The sequence below is a fragment of the Artemia sp. Qi Xiang Cuo genome, chromosome 9, assembly GCF_049724085.1.
Source record: "Artemia sp. Qi Xiang Cuo chromosome 9, ASM4972408v1, whole genome shotgun sequence".
NCBI lineage: Eukaryota > Metazoa > Arthropoda > Branchiopoda > Anostraca > Artemiidae > Artemia > Artemia sp. Qi Xiang Cuo.
Window position 1 is genome coordinate 30,919,130 of NC_142802.1, and position 21,442 is coordinate 30,940,571.

A 21,442-nucleotide genomic window follows, 5' to 3' on the forward strand; every position below is an offset into this window, starting at 1 on the left:
GAAGATCACCCCTATATCTTATACTCGTTTGTCAGGGAGCAAGACAAGTGTTTTCTCATCTTAATATTTAATGGTTTGTGTGCTTATCTTATATATATATATATATATATATATATATATATATATATATATATATATATATATATATATATATATATATATATATATATATATATATATATATATATATATATATATATATATATATATATATATATATATATATATATATATATATATATATATATATATATATATATATATATATATATATATATATATATATATATATATATATATATATATATATATATATATATATATATATATATATATATATATATATATATATATATATATATATATATATATATATATATATATATATATATATATATATATATATATATAATTAGTATGAGGAAAAAAACAAACAAGTATATAACCAACAGTAGCCTTAGTTTTAGAATATTGTTTAGAATATTCTTGAAAATACAAGAATACTTCCAAACTTTAAAGAAGGGAAAATAAAAACGTCAGAAATTGTTTTAAGTAAGTTTTTTAGTTTTTAACAATTAAATGTTTTTTTATGATTTTTAACAATTATTTGTGTTAACCATTGCTGTCTATTCTGCACTGTCAAAGGTATTCAAAAATGTGTGATACAAAGACAGTATAATTTTTTAGAACAAAAATAAATTTCTAATTTACATTCCAGTTCAGAAATTCTGGCTTAATAGAGGCCGAAGATGGAAAATAATTCTATCTACAATTTTTTTTGTTAACTTTTGCTCTATTAGGCGACTCTATTTTACTCTGTTTAAATTTTTATGCGATTTGTATTTGCTGAAAAATCTCGAGAAAAATGGGTACTTACGTATTATATGGGCCTTTACAAGGAAGCCAATCACGAAAAACCCGCCAGACGGGTTAATTCAAGAGACCTCTATAAAGTAATGCAATGCAAAGCGTGTTTCCATTGCGTTTATGATATTTAAACCGTTGTTTTTTGGGGTTTAGGGGGGGTGGTAATGCTACCTAGGTTAGGTTACGTATTTAATATGGTGGCCGGCGTTTACCCCCCGGTGATTACCCCCTGGAAAATTCCCCCGTAAAATATCCCCCGCGGAAAATACCCCCCTCACGGAAAATACCCCTCTGCGAAAAATACCCCCCCCCCCGGGGGAAATACCCCACGGAAAATACTCCCCCGTGAAAAATAGACCCCATGGAAAATATCCTCCGGTAAATACCCCGCCGGAAAGTACCCCCCTCCCCTGGTGGAAATTAAGGCTTTCCAAATTTGAGAATTTTATTTGAGTTTTATTTTTTTATTTCCGTAGGGGGAACGAATGTAAAATTGGAAAAAACTATAATTTTTTAGTAACCATACCTAGAAGGAATTGTTTTCTGACTTCAAACTGTACAAATACTCCCTCCCCCCCCCCTATGTACAAATATATAACCCAAATATATTTCTCATCTATTCTGTCACTTGTCTTTGTCTTGTCTCATGCTAAGATGAAAGAAACTAACGAAGAAACCCGTTTGTTCTCGAGTTTTACGCAGCGTAAACTTGAGTGAGTGGCACATAGTACCCAAGTACCGAAATTCCTTCCCCTACGGAAATAAAAAAATAAAACTCAAATAAAATTCTCAAATTTGGAAAGCCTTATTTTCCACAGGGCGTATTTTCCGGGAGGGTATTTACCGGGGGGGGGTATTTTCCGCGGGGAGTATTTTCCACGAGGATGTTTTCCGGGGATGGGTATTTTCCGGGGGGTAATCGCGGAGGGAGGGGGGGGGATAAACGCCTAGAACCGATCTGTTTATTGTTAAGAACACTGCCATTTTTTTCTTTTATCCTGTCTTGTTTCAATTTTTGTTGTATAAAATATGTATTTCAAGAGTAGAATGGCCTATGTGGAAAATTCTTGACGTATAATGCTGTGCACTTTCATAAATAGTTTGATCCTGCAATTGAATTAAATAAGTCAACGGAAGGTAAAGAAAAGGTGATTTTTTTCACAAATATTAATATTTTACTTTGTGATAAATGCTTTGTGATATGTCAACAAGGGCTTATTACTTACAAATCGCACTACAGGAACTAATAAGCTCTATTTTTGGCTAAGTATTGGCCCATCAGACTGTTTTGCTTAGGGTTCACATGAATGTAGCCACGATTCTGACTATGTATTACTCTTATTTAGCCAGTCACAGAGTAGGTACTTATGTATTATACCGCCAACGCTCAAGTTGTCCATCTTAAACCTGTTTCTCTGACGCTCAATTCTGATGAAATATCACAAAATATGATGAGAGTATAATGCTTTACAAACAAATTTGGGCTATATATTTGCACATTAGGGGGGGGGGAGTAAAGTTTAGTGGGCCTACATGCAAAATGTGTTAGGTACAATTGTTATGCATAATATGAAGTAAGAATTGTTTTCTAATTTCCCACTGTCCAAATACTTTACCCCCAGCCCCATAATGTGCAAATATATAGCCCAAATTTAGTGGGCCTACATGCAAAATGTTTTAGGTACAATTATTATGCATATTATGAAGTAAGAATTGTTTTCTAACTTCACACTGTCCAAATACTTTACCCCCACCCCCATAATGCGCAAATATATACCCCAAATTAGATATTTCCCATCTATTATGTCACCTGTCGTTGTTTTGTCTCGCACTAAGTGTAGCAATAAAGTTTTTTATGGCCGTCCTAATAGCGGTAATGAAGATTGATCGCGTCAAGTCTAAAATTATACCTTGAAACTGCGAACTTACACCTTATAAGTTCTCCGATAGCGCCGCTTATAGCGCTCAAGATTATGCCAAGAAGGCCTGTGCTACCTTCAGTTAATGAGTGAAAATAAAATATACAGCCTAGTAAACACTACCTCTTTTTCTTGAGCCATCTTAAAATTTGAGTACCTGGATGCGGTACCTTGAAGATTTTTCTAACTAATTACCTACTATTAAGCTCGATCCAGCCACATAAAATTAAATAAATGTAGATAAAAAAGCACAAGATTTAGTGAACTTACATATTTATATGAACAGTAGTGGGTCACTCCAAATGACAATAACGGTGACCGAGATACAACATGAAAGAATTTAAGACTTCTATCTGAATGGTCCTGACTCTCCTTTACGAATCTTTCAAAAAACATTTTTACCCCACTATCAAACGTAGCTCTTAAGTCCTGCGCTGTAAGGACTGGCTCATAATTGGCCCAAGGTCCAAGGATGCGAACCTTTCGTCCAATATTTTTTTCTTAGCTATTTTTGATGATTTAGGCGTTCACACGGTTCCTATCGTTTAAACTTCTTTAGAAATATTGTGCGTAGCACCTTTTTTATTGCTCACTGTCTTAGCGAAATCCAAAGACTGCAGTTTTTTTTCTTTGCTGATTAAGGACTTTTCATTTTTGAAACTAGATTTAACTTAATTAGAGGAAGTTGAAATTATCTTTGGAAAAAAGGAACTTTATTTTGGTATTTTAAATACATCGCATTTTGCTCATGGTACATATTACCGTCCCATTAATTAATGACGTCCCGTCATTATGACTTGCTTGCCTTTGGGCTTTCGAATGTTTGCAATTTATTAATTATTTCTTCTACATAATTATTTTATATTTATGTTATGGCCTAATAAGGAGTGCTAACAATTTTCTCCATTACTTTTATCATTTTATTCCACATCCCTATCTAAAATTCGTATGCCGAACTAAGATTATTCATGGTTGTAGGCTAGCTACTGTGCTAAGGATTTTTTTCTACATCTAACACTGATTACTTTTACATTTCCAACAAGGTTGGGGCTATTCTAGCTTTACCTAAGTTTTTTTGAATTCACTTTTTACAAGGTTTTTTTTTTATTTTGCTGTATATGTGGCACACTACTTTCTATCTACGCTACATTAAATGAATGGCCTGATAATACTATTCCTAATTCCACTTGGACATCTAGCGGTACATACATGAATGATTTATAACAAACAATATTGGGTTTACCATATTCACTGGTAACATTAAAACACTTTCACTATTGGGATTTTTGAGTTATCAAAGTTATTAAGAAGTAACATATGTAAATTCACATCTATTTCATTACCTTCGAGTCCTTAGTGTACTCAATCCTCCTGTTGTAAATTATTGTCCTTCACTCTTTTCGTCTCGGCAAAATTCTTTAAAGCACTTACGTTATGGTTTCTTCATGGGACAGTTCAAGCACGATCGTGTTCCCACGATGAGCTATCTCTAATTGTCAACTGGGAAATGATGCTTCCAACTACAGGTATTGGCATATGCTATCAGGGTTCATTCTCACTTGCTTTTTTTTATAGTTCAAATGGTGTCTTATCATAAAGGGGTAGAACACTGGGAGTGCGTATATTTTTTTTTTAGCATATGATTTGTAGGGTATTTTGAGGCACATAGAGAATGTATTCTCGCGTAAAATTGTTCATTTATGCCTTTTATAAAATTGTTAGCTCATGGCTTGCGTCGATTAACCTTTGCGGTGATTCCTAGGCTAATCACGGGGGAAATGAAGTTTGGATTTGGAACGGGTTGACATCAAACTATAGTGACTCTTTTAACATATTGTCTTTAACTTCAACTTCAAATATCTTCAAATATCTTCACATATCATTTAACTTCAAATATCGTTAAATATCATTTAACTTCAAATATCATCACTATACAGTCAAATGATTCTGGGGTCCATAATAATTATCAAGGGCGATATTTCTGTATTTATATCTTGTACTGATCGATGGGGTTCTCAGAATTTATGTGATTATATAGTTCGATAATGCGCTGGATACTGAGATTCAAATATAATGTTACCTGATACGTAATATGGTTCATGGTCGAAGAAACAATGATCAAAAGGTAACTGTCGTTTTCGTAGACGAAACTGGGATGAATATTGCCTGAAGTGTATGGTGAGTACTCTCCGTTGGTTGAGGTATGATGAAAATAATTGCTACTAGGTTTTATCTGCAATGGGCAACTCATTGTAATGCTCGATATCCAATGTGTCAATCCACTTCCTGTAATAAAAATATCGAGGCAGAATCACACGTTCTTTAAAGTAGATACTTATAGTACAAATAAGTCACGTATTGATCGGGTACATGAATTTTACGCTATGAGACAGAGTTAAATAAATTCACCAATATTAGGATATAAAACTAAATTTTTATTTTTTTGTTTGTAATAAAGCGACACTATTTTTCTTGTGAAATTAAATACATCGACGTTTCTTCTAAGTTCTTATAGCCTAACGACGTTATAAAATAGTTATTTTTCAATCTTAAGTATGGTCTCTTATCGTACTTTCTAATACACTACTACATACACTCTATTTTAACTTCTTTCCATACTTAGTTAATTTTACGTTAGATTTAAGATAATCATTTAAACAGAGTTTATGCTACATGGTTAATATTGAGGTCTAATTTTACAACATATTTCATGCCTACAGTGTTCACGCACGTCCGTGCTGTTTAAGAAACGCATGTTGTAACGTCATAACCACACGGTTTCACGTAAACGATACTACAATGAGGGAACAAGACATAACAAGGACGAGTGGAGATCCCTATACCCACTCGTTTTCTATTGCCGTCCCTACTTTTTGGCGTACACGTTTTCTGTGGGTTCCGGGTTTAACTTTTGTATTTGAGCCGTTTCCCTGTGTTCTTCTTTTGGTTTTCGTCTTCTTAGTCCTAGGATTTTTCCGTAATTAAAAGTCAAAAGGGTTCTTATGGTCAGGGAAGTCGCGAATACGATACATACGGCCAATAGTATGTTCCACCAGAAATTGGTCGATTCTTTGAGTTCATTCGTGTTTCTTTCTAGTCTTGTTACTTGTTGAAACAAGGTCTCGAAAGGTTTGGGGTCCAATTTCATAAAGATTTTCCATTCGTCATGGCTTGCTAGCAATGAATTTTCATGCTTGAATATTACTCCATGTTTTACAATATCTTGGGCCACTACGTGAACAACGAGGATTATGATGATATTCTTAAGCATCGTCTAATTTTTTGTTTCTAGAATTAATGTATTATTAATTTTGCCCATTTTTGGCACAATTCGTTTGTTTACTGCTTTCTTATTATTATATTTTTTTTTCAAAGGCACTTTAATTTTTACTTAGGTTATTTCTTATTATGTAATCATTTTGTGGTATTGGCCAAAGAAAACTGATTTGTAGGCGTAAAACAGAATAAATATTTTATGATTAGATAGGTTAGGAAAGTAAAGTTAGGACTTCCGAGCTTTATTCTGGTCATGATATACCTCTATGACTGGTTGAGATATAGCTTTAAAGCGTAGCTAATAATCGCTATACAATTTAATTTTACATTATATTTCTCGAGTAAGCAGCACATAAATAAGTAAGCTATCAGCACATAATTACACTGTTATCCTTTTTTTACTTATTCCCCCAAATTATATTTTTTTTCAATATACGTAAAAAAAGAATTACAATTTAGAGCCGATTATAAATATGTATAATTCTATTAGTTTCACTTCACTAATTTAAAAGTTGAGTGTCGCCTATTAAAACACTGTTAAAATATTTTTGTGATAAACTTTGTGTTGGTTTTCTAAGCACAATCGCTTTGTCGACTAATTGGGATATAAGGGTCTATTGGCTTCACTCTATTTGATTTCTACTATCAGATCGTATTTGTCTGATATAAAATCTATCTGATATTCAACTAAACTTAACTGATTTATAATCAGGCTAGACTTGAGGATGATTCGTCATTGAGTAACTGTATGAGCAGACCAGAATTAACGATATCAGCTATCCCAAAAGGATGCATTGCCTTCTCTGTTTGTCCTAATGTGTGCTTATATTCTTTGTAAACAAGCATGAACACTGGCTTGTTTTACATCTACATGGCTCTAAGGCAGCCATGGTTTAAAATTCAAATTTGAACTTTCTTGTGACTGATTTTGCGGAGCTAATTCAGAATTTGAATTTTTTTCTAACACCATTATTCAGATGAAGGTCATCTGTGTAGGTAAAGGAGACCCTTTTAAGACCTATCCCCATGCCTCCATTTTTTGTGATTAACGGTTTCTTTCGCCGAATTTCTCGCCTTATGCAGAGTTCCAGTCACAGCTGGATAACAACTTTTTTTTTCTTCCTTCGGTGACTTTTGCTAAGCTTCCACTTTTGTTTTCTTACTTATTGTTACTTTTCTCGTTTTTTTTCATCCTTTTCCTCAAGTAATTTAATTATATATTTATATATCTTTTCCTTCCCTTTGCTGTTCAAAATAAACTACTAAGCTAGTATTCGTTAGCTTTAAACATTTTAATTCTATTACTGATTATGTCGGAAAATACAATATTTCCAAATCACATCTACTCTTAAAAAACTCGAAAAGGGCAGCTTCTAACCTATAATTGTTCGAACCCCACTTTATGAGCTTCATTTTCTAAATTGTAGCAGTGTTATCCTTGAACAATAAGTCTATAGCCTGTACCTGTAGTAAAGCTGAATTAGGACCCCATTTGCTACTATTATGCCTAAAATTCTTCTGTTTCTACCAATGTTTCAACGGTCCAGCTAGATTTTGTTTTTCTTTACGTATTATCTTTTATTTTATTCTTTCAATTCACGGTACAAGTACTCTATTATTTAGTAATATACGGCACTACTACATTGCATTTATTACTAACACTAAAAAAACTACTAATTATACACTTGCTTCTACTTGTTAAAAGCTGAATATTATTTTTTTTTTCATTTTACAATTATTCATTGAGCCTTTTCTCCATTTTTCTATTGTACCCAACTCTTTGAGAGGATACAAATTTATTTCTAATAGCCAAAGTTCAAGCAAAGCTGCTCGAAGCTTTGCTAATTCGAGCGCCGCTAAAAGAGAAGTCCATTTACCTTCCTCTTTTGACAAAGCCATTTCTGTTTCAATATACAATTTTTATTTAGTCAACTCGACCCAGTTAAAACTTAAAGTTAAACCCCACCAGTTAAAACTTAAAGAAAATAAAAATATAGTATATATGTATACAAGCATTGAATCAACTCAAAATAAATTTATTTTTTCACTTAACCTATTTTGGGGGAGGCTAATATCTTCTATGAGATATCCTAAAGGGTTTCCCTGTTATAGCTTAGCAGCAATAGGCCTAATCAGTTTACTTATATGTCTGCATCTCTCTAATAATTAATTTCAAATTATAAAGTTTTATAGCCTAATTAGTTCACATGTGCCTTTCCGATTTCCAATCGTGTCATTTTTAGCAATAAAGGTTTTTAATGGCCGTCTAAATATCGATAATGAAGATGATAAGATCAAATCTAATGTTATATCCTGAAACCATGGACTTACACCTTACAAGTCCTCCGATAGCCTCGCTTATAGCGCTGAAGATTATGCCAACAAGGCCTGCGCCACCCTCAATTATTGAGTGAAAATAAAATATACAGCCATGTAAACGTGACCTCTTTTTCTTGAGCTATCTGGAGATCCGATTCCCTGGGAACGTTACCTTGGAGATTTTTTGCGAACTAATTACCTGTTATTAGGCTACATCCAGACATATAAAATGAAATAAACACAGATAAAAAGCAATAGATTATTGAACTTACATATTTAGGTGAACAGCAGTGGGTCCCTCCAAATGACAATAACGGTGACCGAGATACAACGTGAAAGAATTTAAGAATTCTATCTGAATGGTCCTGATTCTCCTTTACGAATCCTTTCAAAAAGTATTTTTACCCCACTATCAAACGTTGCTCTTCAGTCCTGCGCTGTAAGAACTGGCTCATAATTGGCCCAAGGTCCAAGGATGCGAACCTTTCGTCCAATAATTTTTCTTAACTATTTTTGATGATTTAGGCGTTCACACGGTTCTTATCGTTTAAACTTCCCTAGAAATATTGTGCGTAGCACCTTTTTTATTGCTCACTGTCTTAGCAAAATCCAAGGACTGCAGTTTTTTTTCTTTGCTGATTAAGAACTTTTCATTTTTGAAACTAGATTTAACTTAATTAGAGGAAGTTGGAATTATCTTTAGAAAGAAGGAACTTTATTTTGGTATTTTAAATATATTGCATTTTGCTCATGGTACATAAGCTGAAAGAAACTAACGAATGAAATTAAATGCATACTTCATGTATCAACGCTACTCACATATATATGAAGTCGCCATACTGTTGCTAGTTTTAAGCAAACCTAGCAGTGCATAATTAAATATAGGACACATTTTGAATAAAAATAAAAAGTGTGTTTTATTTAAGCCAGTGAAAGTTGCCAAAAAAAAAACTAGCCAAATAGTTCAGGGCTATTTTTGTGTTCCTTTTTCAACAACGAATTGAAAAAAAAATTACATCAGAAATGATTTCTCTAAACAACACCGACACTGGGGATAATAATTGTTGATATGTATAAAATACAACAAAATGACAATGTTACTTGTAAAATTTTTGTTGCTTAGAGTGCTTGATCAGAAAAAGGTGCCATGGGATGTCTCCATACAACCTTTTTTTCATGCTTTGTAATTTTTTAGCATCTTTGAGGAAAATACCCTGTTATTTAATTTAAAAAAATAAAATTTACTTCATGAAAAACCGTGTTATCCCAAAAGTAGTTTATGCATTATTAAAAAAAACGTTTTAGTTTTGTGCGAGCAGTTTTCTACTATGAGTCTTACTGATAACAATTATTTTGGTCAATTCATTTTTATTTCTTGTATTGTCTTTCAGACTTTTGGAATGGTCTATAACAAATTCGACTATTATCCCAATCGGATCAGCCCCCACTCTATACAGAGAAATGGCAACTAATGGAGTAGCGAGAAATCAAGCATTCATTTACCTTAGAAACAACTGGGATGCTGCAGTTGAGCAGTAAGTCTAAAAGTTTTAAAATTATCTTTTTGAGGGACGCGTGTTGTTGTAGGAGAAGTAGTTGATTGTTACACATTTTCAAAGTACCGATGAAATTGAAGCTCAACATTATAATGTAAGTATTATAAATGATATATAGATCTTGATGTTTCTTGGGGGAAGGGGTAGAGATAATGGGCTTGAAAGCCCTCCCCCTGTGGGTGTGTCAATTTCAATTTTTGTTCTTAGGGTTGATTCATTTTAATAACGAGCTTACCATTTGAACTTCTTTCTCGCAAACCCATTGTTGTTGCTCTAATGACAGCCATGTGCACTAGTGATATTAGTAAATAACCGAAGCTTTATTTAAAAGGCTTACCAACCCCCCCCTTGAAAAAAATAGTAAATTTTATGAGTTCATCCATAAAATACTATTGTTTTCTAGTTTTCATAAGTTAATTCCAGAGAAATAAGCAGAACTGAATACTTTTTAGGAAATTGCCAAAATTGTTCTCTCTTGAAGGTATTACTGTCTATAAAAATACTTTTTTTTTATTATTTGACAAAAAATGGAAAAACAATGTCGCTAAAGTATATCTTATGAAATTTAATCTGACTTTCTTATTTTTGATATATTTTGTAATTACAAAAACAGCAGATATATTTAAACTTTTAAATTTTAGTCGTATTTCACTATGTTCCCTTCAAACAACCAGTTTTATGAGAGTTAAGGAGTAATCAGATTCTAGACTAGTAGCATATTTGGTCCTTCTGAAAAATTTAACCTTGTCAAGTAATATTAGTGTTGTATTCTAATTTTCTTTTAGTTTAGGGACATCAGCAATTGTAGCAAATGGAATAAGATCTGTCAGCCAATACTTCACTAAGGACACAGAATTATCTGAGGTAAAAATATATTCTCTTTTACACATTTTTCTTTCTTTTTTTTTATTTGGAACCTTTCCCTATGAGGAGGAGGATTAGCTACGTAACGCTATTGTTAGGTGCCCAGTGTAGCGTAGTGAATCACCCTTCCTGACTGGTGCTCAACCACTCTAGTGGCATCTTGTAGTCCCTGCTGACAATGAAGAAGAAATATCCAAGGCTGTCTTTCTTTCTGGCCCTTGCATGAAGGTACTTCTAGATTAGATTTATTGAATTATTAAATCCAAAAATTAACCTAGTGAGAAAGAGTAACTTTAGCGTAAAGAGCGAGGCGTTGAGGAGGGGACAGCCCCTTTCATATACGGAATAATTTCTGTTCGTTTTAAGTTTTGACGTTGTTCCTTACTTTCAGTTAAAAAAAACTTATTTTTTTAATTTAATTTTTGAACGTTTTTGAATTAATGTAGGTTTTGTTTTGGCTCACCGTACATGAATAATTAAAAAAAAATTTGTATATTAATTTTTTTTTTGTTCGGCTGAATTGCTTTCTCTAAAGTCGTTTAGTTTTATTTACTAATTATTTTATTACTAATAAATGTATGTAAATTATGCACTAAATTACTTAACGAACTTCTATATTCATATATTTTTAATACTTATATTAGAGGGTTCGCCCCCGAGTCAATACCTCGCTCATTAAGCTAAAGTTTGAATTTTGTTCAATTCTTTAAAAATTACCCCTTAATCACAAAGGCCGTTATTTAGAATAAATAGCGCTTATGAAAGTACTAAAAAATCTTTGGATTAAAGAGCGAGGTATTGACTAGGGGGTGAACCCAATCATACGCGTAATATTTTCTGTTCGTTTTAAGTTTTGATGTTACTCATTATTTTCAGTTGGAAAACTTGTTTTTTCTATATATTTAATTTCTGATCTTTTTTTTAAATAATGTAGGAAAATCCGGCGCCTCCTTCATAGCAAGGTCCCGTCCCACCGGGAATCGTCCGGCCTGGCCCTAGCCTCCCAAATAACCCCCGACCCACCCACCAACGCGTAAAAGTAAGTCGGCAAAATGAAAGCAAGACACATAAAAAGAATTTCGTATTGGAATTCTGGCAAATTGCCCCAGTGTAAAATTTCCCGTGAAAAGTTTCCTCCCTGGAAACTTACCTCCCCATGGAAAAAGTTCATTGTGGAAAAAACCCCAGCCGAAAATTCACCCTCCCCCCCCCAAATAAATGCATGCATAGTTCCCAATAACAAATAGCCTACTATACATATACAATTGGGAAATTTAAAACTTTAAGACCTTTTCATAAGGGCTCTAGGGGGAATTTGTTACCTTCAAAGATATATTTTTTGGATTTTTCAACTATGCTGAACAGAATGGCTATTTCAAACTTTTGATCAGACGAAATTGAGAAAAAAGGGGCGTTGGATGGGGCCTAGTTGCCCTCCAGCATTTTTGGTCACTTAAAACGGCACTATAACTTTTAATTTCCATTCGAATAATCTCTCTCTTTATTTTCTAGGACCACTGGGTCGATACGATTACCCCTGGAAAAAAAAACATGCATCCGTGATCTTTCTACTGGCAAAAAATACAAAGTTGCAGATTTTTGCAGATATGAGCTTGAAACCTATGTAATAAGGTTTTCTGATACGCTGAATCTGACGGTGTGATTTTCATTAAAATTCTTTCACTTGTAGGGGATATTTCCCTCCTCTTTCAAAAATCAGGTAAATTTTCTCAGGCTCGTAGCCTTTGATGAGTAATACTAAACTTAATTAAATTTATATATTTAGAATCAGCATTATAAGCCCGTTCTTTTGATTTATTTATTGACATCAAAATTCCGTTTTCAAATGTTTCGATTACTATTCAGCCGTATCGCTTGTTTTTTTTTATTGCTTTTTTTTATTACGTATATGTTATTACGTATATGAGGGGGGTTCTCCCCTTAGTCAATACCACGGTCTTTACGCTAAAGTTAAAATTTTGTTTAAATCACAAACCCCTGAATCACAAAGGCCGTTTAATTAGAATAGATAGCTCGTTTGAAAGCCCTAAAAAAAACTGTAGCGTAAAGAGCGAGGTATGGACTTGGGGGCGAACCCCCTCATATACGTAATAATTTCTGTTCGTTTTAAGTTCTAATGTTGCTTCTTACTTTCAGTTGAAAAAACTTGTTTTTTTTTAATTTAATTTCTGATCGTTTTTAAATAATGCTGGGAAATCCGGCGCCCCCTTGATAGAAATGTCCCTTACCCCAAGGAAACATCCTCCACGGAAATATTCTCCCGAGTAATCCCCTCCTCCAGCCTCCCCCCCCCAGAAAAAATCCTTCCTGAAAATGTCTTTATACTTCCCAATAACCCATACAATGTGTAAACAATGGGCAAAGTTCATAACTTGCAGCCCTTCTCCTGGGAGCTGTGGTGGAATAAGTCATCCTCAAAGACATATTTATCAGATTTTTGACTATGCTGAACAAAATGGCTATCTCAAAATTTTGATTGGGTGACTTCAGGAAAAAAATGAGCGTGGGAGGAGACCAAATTGCCCTCCAATTTTTTTGGTCACTTAAAAAGGGCGCTAGAACTTTTAATTTCCGTTCGAATCGAGCCCTCTTACGGTATTCTAGGACTGCTGGATCAATACGATCACCCCTGGGAAAATATAAAAAAAACGAACAAATAAACACGCATCCGTGAACTTTCTTCTGACAAAAAATACAAAATGCAATATTTTTGCAGATAGGAGCTTGAAACTTCTACAGTAGGGTTCTCTGACACGCTGAATCCGATGGTGTGATTTTTATTAAAGTTCTATGTTTTTTAGGGGGTGTTTCCCCCTTTTTTCAAAAATAAGTAAAATTTTCTGAGGCGCGTAACTTTTAGTGGGTAAGACTAAAGTTGATGAAACTTATATATTTGAAATCAGCATAAAAATCTGATGCTTCTAATGTATCTATTGGTATCAAATTTCCGTTTTTTAGAGTTTCGGTTACTATTAAGCCGGGTCGCTCCTTACTTACAGTTCGTTACCACGAACTGTTTGACTAGGCTGACCAAAACACTGCAGAGTTTCTGCATCAAACCAACGAGAATTGAGATTCTGGGCTAGTAGTGTCTGTAGTTCGCCATTAGAGACAGGCCCAAGTCACAACCTTTCCCTCCTCTTTGAGAACTGTTTTGAGTCGCCTTCATGACACTAAAATTCCAGGGGGCTAAGTCTTTGCTTCATAAAGAAAAATTTGTCAAATCATTGTTCTGTAGATTCACACAATTGCTTCTCGGCTTGTGCGTGGCTTCAGCCAGCCTAAATGGCGTGTTCTTACTATGATTGATGACACGCAGGCTTTGCGAGATTTATCGAATGAATCGATATAAGTTATTATTGACCAAAGAATTGTAAAATAATTTTCCAACTACGTTGTTGTTTACCCAACCATGCCGGACACTGTTGAGACACCCATATAGTTTCCGGGAAGGCGTCATAACATCTAACTGTCAGGAGCACTAACGTCAGGACATCGACAAAATCCGTCATAACATCTAAAAAAATCTGTCAAAACCACTAACCGTCATAACATCTAAAATTTTAAAATTTTAGTTTTGGGGGGATTAGGGGGGGGGAAGGTATCTAGTTTAGGTTAGGTTACGTATTTAATATATGCTATGCTTTAGCTCCACCCGCATGATTTGCAAATATACAGCCGATATTTGTTTCTAAACTATTATATACTTATTACTATTATATAAACTTATAAATTTTTTGTCGGTGTTATGACGATTAGTGGTTCTGACGAATTTTCCTTTTAGACATTATGATGTTTAGTGCTTGTGACGATTAGTCGAAATGGTAGCACCCTATAGTTTCCAAGGAAAGCGAACCTACCAAAACCGACAAGGAGTGTAATCATTTTTAAGCCTCTGTCTGACAATCGAAGCTACCTGGCTTCAATCTATATAAATGTTTATTCTTATTTATCCCAAGCATATTCCCAAATGCTATTTATAAGAGGGTTGAGTTTCGAAGTGTGGTTGTTCACGGCCATATGAATGTGGAAAAAATTCATTCATTTATTTTAATTTATATTCATAATTTATAAATATAGTGTAGGGTGACCCAAGGCCCAAACCGTCACTAATTTATGTTATTTCCTTGTTAATAATTTTCGGTTCTATCCAATTATCCGGGCCGCTCGGCTTAATCACTAAAGACTAGGCAATGATAAAACCCGTTTTTGACGTCATAACTGTTATAGAGAAGGCAATGATGCAAGGTTTTCACTGCGTATACGATATTAAACTGTGTTTTTTTGGATTTTAGGGGGGGGGAGAAGGTACCTAGGTTAGGTTACGTATTTAATATATGCAATGCTTTACCCCCCCTCCTAATGTACAAATATATTGCCCAAATTTGTCTATTAACTATTATATATTCATCCTATTTTATTTTATTTCATTAGCATTAACTTTTTAGAGAGCATTTTATTTCATTAGCAATAACCAAACTTGACTTTTTAGAGAGGCCCGGATAATGGGATAGTACCTAATTTTCTTAGCTGTTGGGGTCATAAAAATTCTATTTTTCTCTGGGTGTTGATTTTTATCAGCTTAGTTTGGGTAAAATATAAAAAGCGAGCAAGGCCGTATCCAGGGGGGGGGGGGTTACCCGGTTTGAACCCCCCCCCCCTGAAATTTTTGACCGAGTCGAAAATAAGTCGAAAATTAGTACCCCCCCCCCCCCGAAAAAAAATCTTGGATCCGCCCTTGGAAGCGAGACAATGTAATAAAATAAAGGTATTATTCAGTTAAATGCAGTTTAATGAATGCACTTTAAATATTTTGTATTTGTTCATAAACTAAAATTGAATTTGAATATTACAAAATGTACGTTTCAAGAATAGGCGTATTGAATTGTGTGTTTTCAGAAATATGTCGTCATAAAACTATTTTATTAGCACATTATTCTTGTTCAGAATACTCCTGAGGTAGCCTATGGTGTAACAGACCAACGCAGTGTAATTTAAAGGTTTGAATTGAAAACATAGTCACTAAAACTTATTTGAAACTAATTTATTTTCTAGCTGAAACTGTTACGGGACGTACATGCTAATGATCTATCTGCTGTTCCATATTTGAATTCTGCGGTTGAAGTTGTTGAGAGAAACTTTGAATGGGCCAATAGAAATTATAAAACGATTTCTACCTGGTTAAACAAGGAGGTTATTGGTGGTTCTAACAACCAATAGTGATGATCTTGTCTTTGATTTGTATTCTTTTTTATAACCAATAAAGTTTTGTCTTTGGAATAACATTTTGTGCATTTTGTGCTTTTCTCAACTTGGTGAAAAGAAATCGGTCTTAGGTGAAAAGAAAGTACGCCCTTATGACAACTTGGATGTACCTAATATCTTTTTCAATATTCCCAAATACCTGCTCTGAAAGTTGCGACAAAACACCTACAGCTTTTCCTGGGATTTTGTACATAAAAACTTTTTACAGTATGGATAACCATGGTACCTTTTGATTTAGTTTACAGACCCAAGCTTTTCCTGAAAGTTAAAAATTAATAACCTATCCTGTTCTTAAAAAAATTGTATTCATACCATTTTGACAACCTGGATGCACTTAATCCTTTTTAATTTAGTTCAATGGGTGTTGTAGCAGTAGTAGAAGCAGTAGTAATAGTATTAACCCTGAGCGTTTTAACTGAGTACCCTCAGTGATTCCTGAGATTCACATTGTAACTGTTGATTTAGTTCCAAAGTAGTTTCCCAGAAAACTTTCCGCTTTATATCCTGTTCCGTTCCTGAGATATTGCATCAATCCATTTTGATGAACCGGATGGATTTAAACTAATTTGATTTAGTTCCATAGTGCTAAGAGAAGTGGCTGTGCTAGTAGATATGTTTCCCCTGAACAGAATGCTTGGAATTTCTGTATTTTCCCCCTGAACGAATACGTTTTTTTGTTTTTTATCATTTTTTTTCCAGGAGTGATTGTATTTATCTAGTAGTCACTTTGAAAAAAATTTAATTTTTTACAGTTATGAATGATAAAGGTGTCAAATACATAGGTTTTTGGTATACAAAATTTTATTAGAAATATTGAATTCAAAAATTTATTTGATTTCCTTAACGTCAGTTTTAATGATGACCTCCCTTTGAAGAGGATCATTGATTCATCGATGCTTTGCTCGCGAGTCCCATGGTTTGCTTTGCTGAACTGCATATTTAGCAGTTCTATTACTTCTCGAAGCTTGTGCAGTTTGTCTTGGCAGTCCTTAAGGCGCTTGGTATTATCACTACAATGCCAGAATCTGAGGATTTGCAGGGAACGATCGCGAGGCATTTCTGTAGCAACGAAGGCGACATGAAGATCAGGATCGCACTGCCAGTAAGATTGAATCGATGGAAGCTGATGATAGCCCATAAACTGGTTGATGGCGATGAACGTCAGGAACTCTTCTTTTGTCAGTCTTAGGGTTTTCCCATGCTGCGTTGCATATAAGTTTGACTGAAAAACCACAAGGTTAAGTAATTCATTCCCAAGTATATGGGCAGAGTAGTCTGAACAGGTCTCGCAATCTTGAAAGAAATCGAGGTTAACTCCAGTTGGCCCCGAGAAGTCACTCACTTGTGTCTTGCATTTCGTTCTAGTCCGCAGCAAGTTCGATAGCAGGTCGTCCGAATCGGATTCAGTATCACCAATATCACTGTCATTTGACGACGAAGTCTCCGCATCAGCATCGTCTAGAAGATCTCCTACAGGAGGATCGATACTAACTTCGTTGAGAAGACCCTGGTTCTGTAAAGCAGTGACTTCTGGGGGAACTGAATCAAGGATATCTCCAGCCATTTCGAAACTGCTGTCAGGAACACAAGACCTTGATGTTCCTGCTAAATATACGTCAGAGACGACAACATCAGAGGTGTCGATGTCAGCGAAATCGTTGCTACGCAAGGGTTGCAGCTCTACGTAACTGTTGAGAAAGAAACGATTTTCGAGAGGGTCTTCCGCAAATAGCTCAGGACTCTTGTCTGCTGGGTCATATTGCTCGTCAACGTCAGTGTCCCCTCCATTATCTTCAGATATATCCTCGTCAAGGTATGCCAAGATTTGTGAGTCTGTAAGGTTCCTTCGTTTCGTCATGGCAACCTGAAACAAGAGATTTGATGTCCAGGTTATTGTATCCAGGCCCGAGAAAGCCTGTAAGGTTAACAAGATTAACAAGATTAAAATTAAAAAGATTAGCAATAAACAAGAAAACCATATTTAACCACTAGTAGCTAAACAGTACCTGCTGATGGGTCATAAATGTCACGGATGAAAAAACGGCACTCGCTGACGTGACTTGTATGTCACGGGTCAGAAATCAGCAAATGCTGACGTGACATATCTGTCGCAGCTGTTTTTTTTTACTTTTGTAGTCCACTGAGAAAACAAAACAATTTGAAATTTACATCAAAATGTTCTACAGACAATGGGAATTCTAACGAGCTATTACAAAATCCCTTACCTCAAGTTACGAGCTCACCATAGGCAAAATAAACAAGGTTATTTGACTATTTCAGTTTTACTGGATGCTCTCCGGCAAGAATGAGTCTAGGATGGTCAGCCACCATCGTGCGACCCACCATCTTGCAGCTCTTGAAACAGCAAATTTAATGATACCAAATTTGACTAGATGTCTTTAGTAGAAAAAAAAAAGAAAAATTCCTAAAGTTGCGTGACATAAAGGTCACGTCAGGCGCGAAAGGGTTTAATGAGAGGGCACTTTATTAGCATGGTTTTTCCATCTTTCTGCTTTCTGCTAACTTCCCCTCCTTCATTACTGTGGTAGTTCGAAGCCATCATAACTGTACGATTATCCTTCCACTTAAATACTTTTCGTGTTTTTCGAGCTGGCCTTCAAGTCAAACTGTCCTCGAAGAAGCATTTTGTCTTCTTTTAGTACCGGGAGGCCTTTTCTGTTTCCTCGTATCGTTCCGCACGCATGCATCGTTTCTGTGTAGAGGTACTCCAAAGGTGGCAACGAAGTAAAGAAGTTGTCAAACATAACAATATAGCCTTTTCCTTTGAGGCTAGCTGTCCTTTTACAAACAACTGTGACTCCTAAGCCAAATCGCGCAAATGTTTGGTCTGCGTCGACCTTGCTGCCTTGATATACCTCAAATTGATGGATGAATCCAGTGCTGCTTGCTCTACACCATATTTTATATCCTCTCTTGATAGGCTTTTGAGGATTGTACTGCTTTTAATATTTTACTTTGAACAAACTACTTTGATAATGCGTCACATTTTATAAATACAGAGTCTAAAGAGATCAAATATTTTGGTGAATAATAGGCAATTTCATAATTCTCGACGTTGTTCAAAAATATCATCCTGAGGCTTTAGTATTGTTCAGCAGAACTGAATGCTGTGGACTTATGGCTTATTATTTGTGAGTAGGCTGTTGTTTTGTGTGAATTTTTGCAAGTACTTACTTTTTCAATTTTTATATACTTTTACATTAATTGACATACTTTGTTAATTGTCTTTAGAAAAATGTTTGTCTCTAAGCTTCATTAAAAAAAAACAAGTTTTTTCAACTGAAAGTAAACAGCAACATTAAAACTTAAAAGGAAAAAGAATTATTATGTATATGAGGGGGGTTGCCCCCTCCTCAATGCCTCGCTTTGCACACAACAGTTTTCCAGCCCTGTATAAGAAAAGTTACTTATTGTTCTAATTAAACGACCCCTGTGTTTTAGTAGTTGTCTTTAAAAAATTGGGACAAAAATTAACCTTTAGCTTCAAGAGCGATGTGTTTAAGATTGGGTAGCCCCCCTCATATACGTAATTGTTTCTGTTCATTTTAAGTTTTAATGTTCATCCTTACTTACAGTTGAAAAACTTGTTTTTTTAATTAATATCTGATCGTTTTTTTAAGTAACGCCAGGATACCTGGCTCCACTCCACAGAAAAATCCCCCTCCCCACAGAAATATCCTCTAGTCAATTTATTCCTGGCAAAAATTTACCCCGGGCAAATACCCTTAACATCTCCACGCGTAAATTTAAATCAATAAAGAGAATAGCAAGATATATACAGAAATTTCGTATAGGAATTCTGGCAAATTCACCCATTGTAAAATTTCCCCTGAAAGTTCACCCCCTGAAAAATTCCCTCTCCAAGGAAAATTCCTCCCATGCAAAATCCTCCCAGTAGAAAATTCGTCCTCCCCTCCCCACCTGAAAAATAGAAGCATACTTCCCAATAACAAATTCTATACGTAAACAATGGGCAAATTTTTTAACTTAAAAACCCTTCCCCAGGGGCTATAGGTGATCATTTTATCTCTAAAGACATAGTTATTGGCCCTTTAAACTATGCTTAACAAAAAAAAACTATCTTAAAATTTCTATCTGAAAAAAGTGATGTAGGAGGGGGCCTAGTTGCCCTCCAATATTTTTGGTCACTTAAAAAGGGGGCTAGAACTTTACATTTACGTTAGAATGAAACTTCTCCCGACGATGTCGATACGATCATCCCTGAAAAAAAAAGCCAAAACAAACAAATAAATAAAGACCCATTCGTGATCTTTCTTTTTACAACAAATTACAAAACTCATAATTTTGCAGATATGAGCTGGAAACCTTTACAGCAGGGTACTTTGATACGCTGAATCTGATGGTTTCATTTTTATTAAAATTCTATGACTTCAAGGGGGTCTTTCCCATTTTGTTGAAAATCAGACAAATTTTCTCATGCTCATAGCTTTTGATGGGTGAGACTAAACTTAATGAAAACATATATTTTGCAGTAGCATAATAAGCCTATTCTTTTGATATATTGGTATCAAATTTGATATCTATTGGTATTGAAATTCCTTTTTTTGGAGTTTCGGTTACTATTGAGCCGGGTAGCTCCTTACTTACAGTTCGTTACCACGAACTGTTTTAATTACCCATCAGAATTCAAACAGAGATCATTGAAATATTCATCGTTTTTTGTCTGCGTTACCAAAAGTATTGTATTCATAAAACTTTACAGAAAATTTTATTGCATAAATAGAAAAGGTTTTTTAACTAAAATAAGGAGTAAATTTAAAACTTAAAACAAATATAAATTATTCGGTATATAAGGGGGACTATCCCCTCAAAACCTTGCTCATGAAACAAAAGTTTTTTAGTGCTTTTGATTTTTTTTCCAATTGTAAATTTTCTTAAAAAATTTAGACAAAAGCCAAACTTCAGTAAATATTAAGAAGCTAAGGAGGAGACAGCCCACTTCATATAAAGAACAATATGTTCAAATAGGTTTCAAATCTGTTCCTTGCTTTCAGTTGAAAACTCTTTGGTTGGGGCCCCACTATTAGGCTTTGGACGCTTGTTTGTCTGTCATTCCACGCAAATTAACAGTCCTGTGTCAATTCTAAATTCTTGGTCAACCTGCCTGAGATCATAGGCGAGCGTACCTTGATTGCCTCTCATTACAGGCAATCTAACGGTCCTATGTCAATTTAAAATTTTCGGTCAACCTGCCTGAGACTCTAGGCGGTCGCACCTTTCCAAAAGCTAACACACAAGTATTTCTCCCATAAGAGAGTCATACTTACTCCCGCCGCTTACCCCTGCCATTTAACGAAACACTTGGAGTCCTGG

At 34.7% G+C, this 21,442-nt stretch overlaps 2 protein-coding genes across 2 annotated transcripts in view; one reads left to right on the forward strand and one right to left on the reverse strand.

Moving 5' to 3' along the window:
* LOC148948560 (aminopeptidase N-like) overlaps positions 1–16,105 on the forward strand; it is a 200,755-nt gene extending 184,650 nt beyond the window's left edge. Inside the window, exons 14-16 of the mRNA XM_089094466.1 lie at positions 9,773–9,916; positions 10,723–10,801; positions 15,878–16,105. Coding sequence (XP_088950592.1) covers positions 9,773–9,916; positions 10,723–10,801; positions 15,878–16,042 — 388 coding nt within the window. The 3' untranslated portion in view covers positions 16,043–16,105. The remainder of the gene's footprint in view (positions 1–9,772; positions 9,917–10,722; positions 10,802–15,877) is intronic.
* Positions 16,106–16,326: 221 nt separating this feature from the next.
* Positions 16,327–21,442, reverse strand: part of LOC148948561 (uncharacterized) — a 36,061-nt gene continuing 30,945 nt past the window's right edge. Inside the window, exons 2-3 of the mRNA XM_089094965.1 lie at positions 16,951–17,951; positions 16,327–16,345 (exon numbers count right to left, since the gene is read on the reverse strand). Of these exons, the coding sequence (XP_088951091.1) occupies positions 16,327–16,345; positions 16,951–17,945 (1,014 nt within the window). The 5' untranslated portion in view covers positions 17,946–17,951. The remainder of the gene's footprint in view (positions 16,346–16,950; positions 17,952–21,442) is intronic.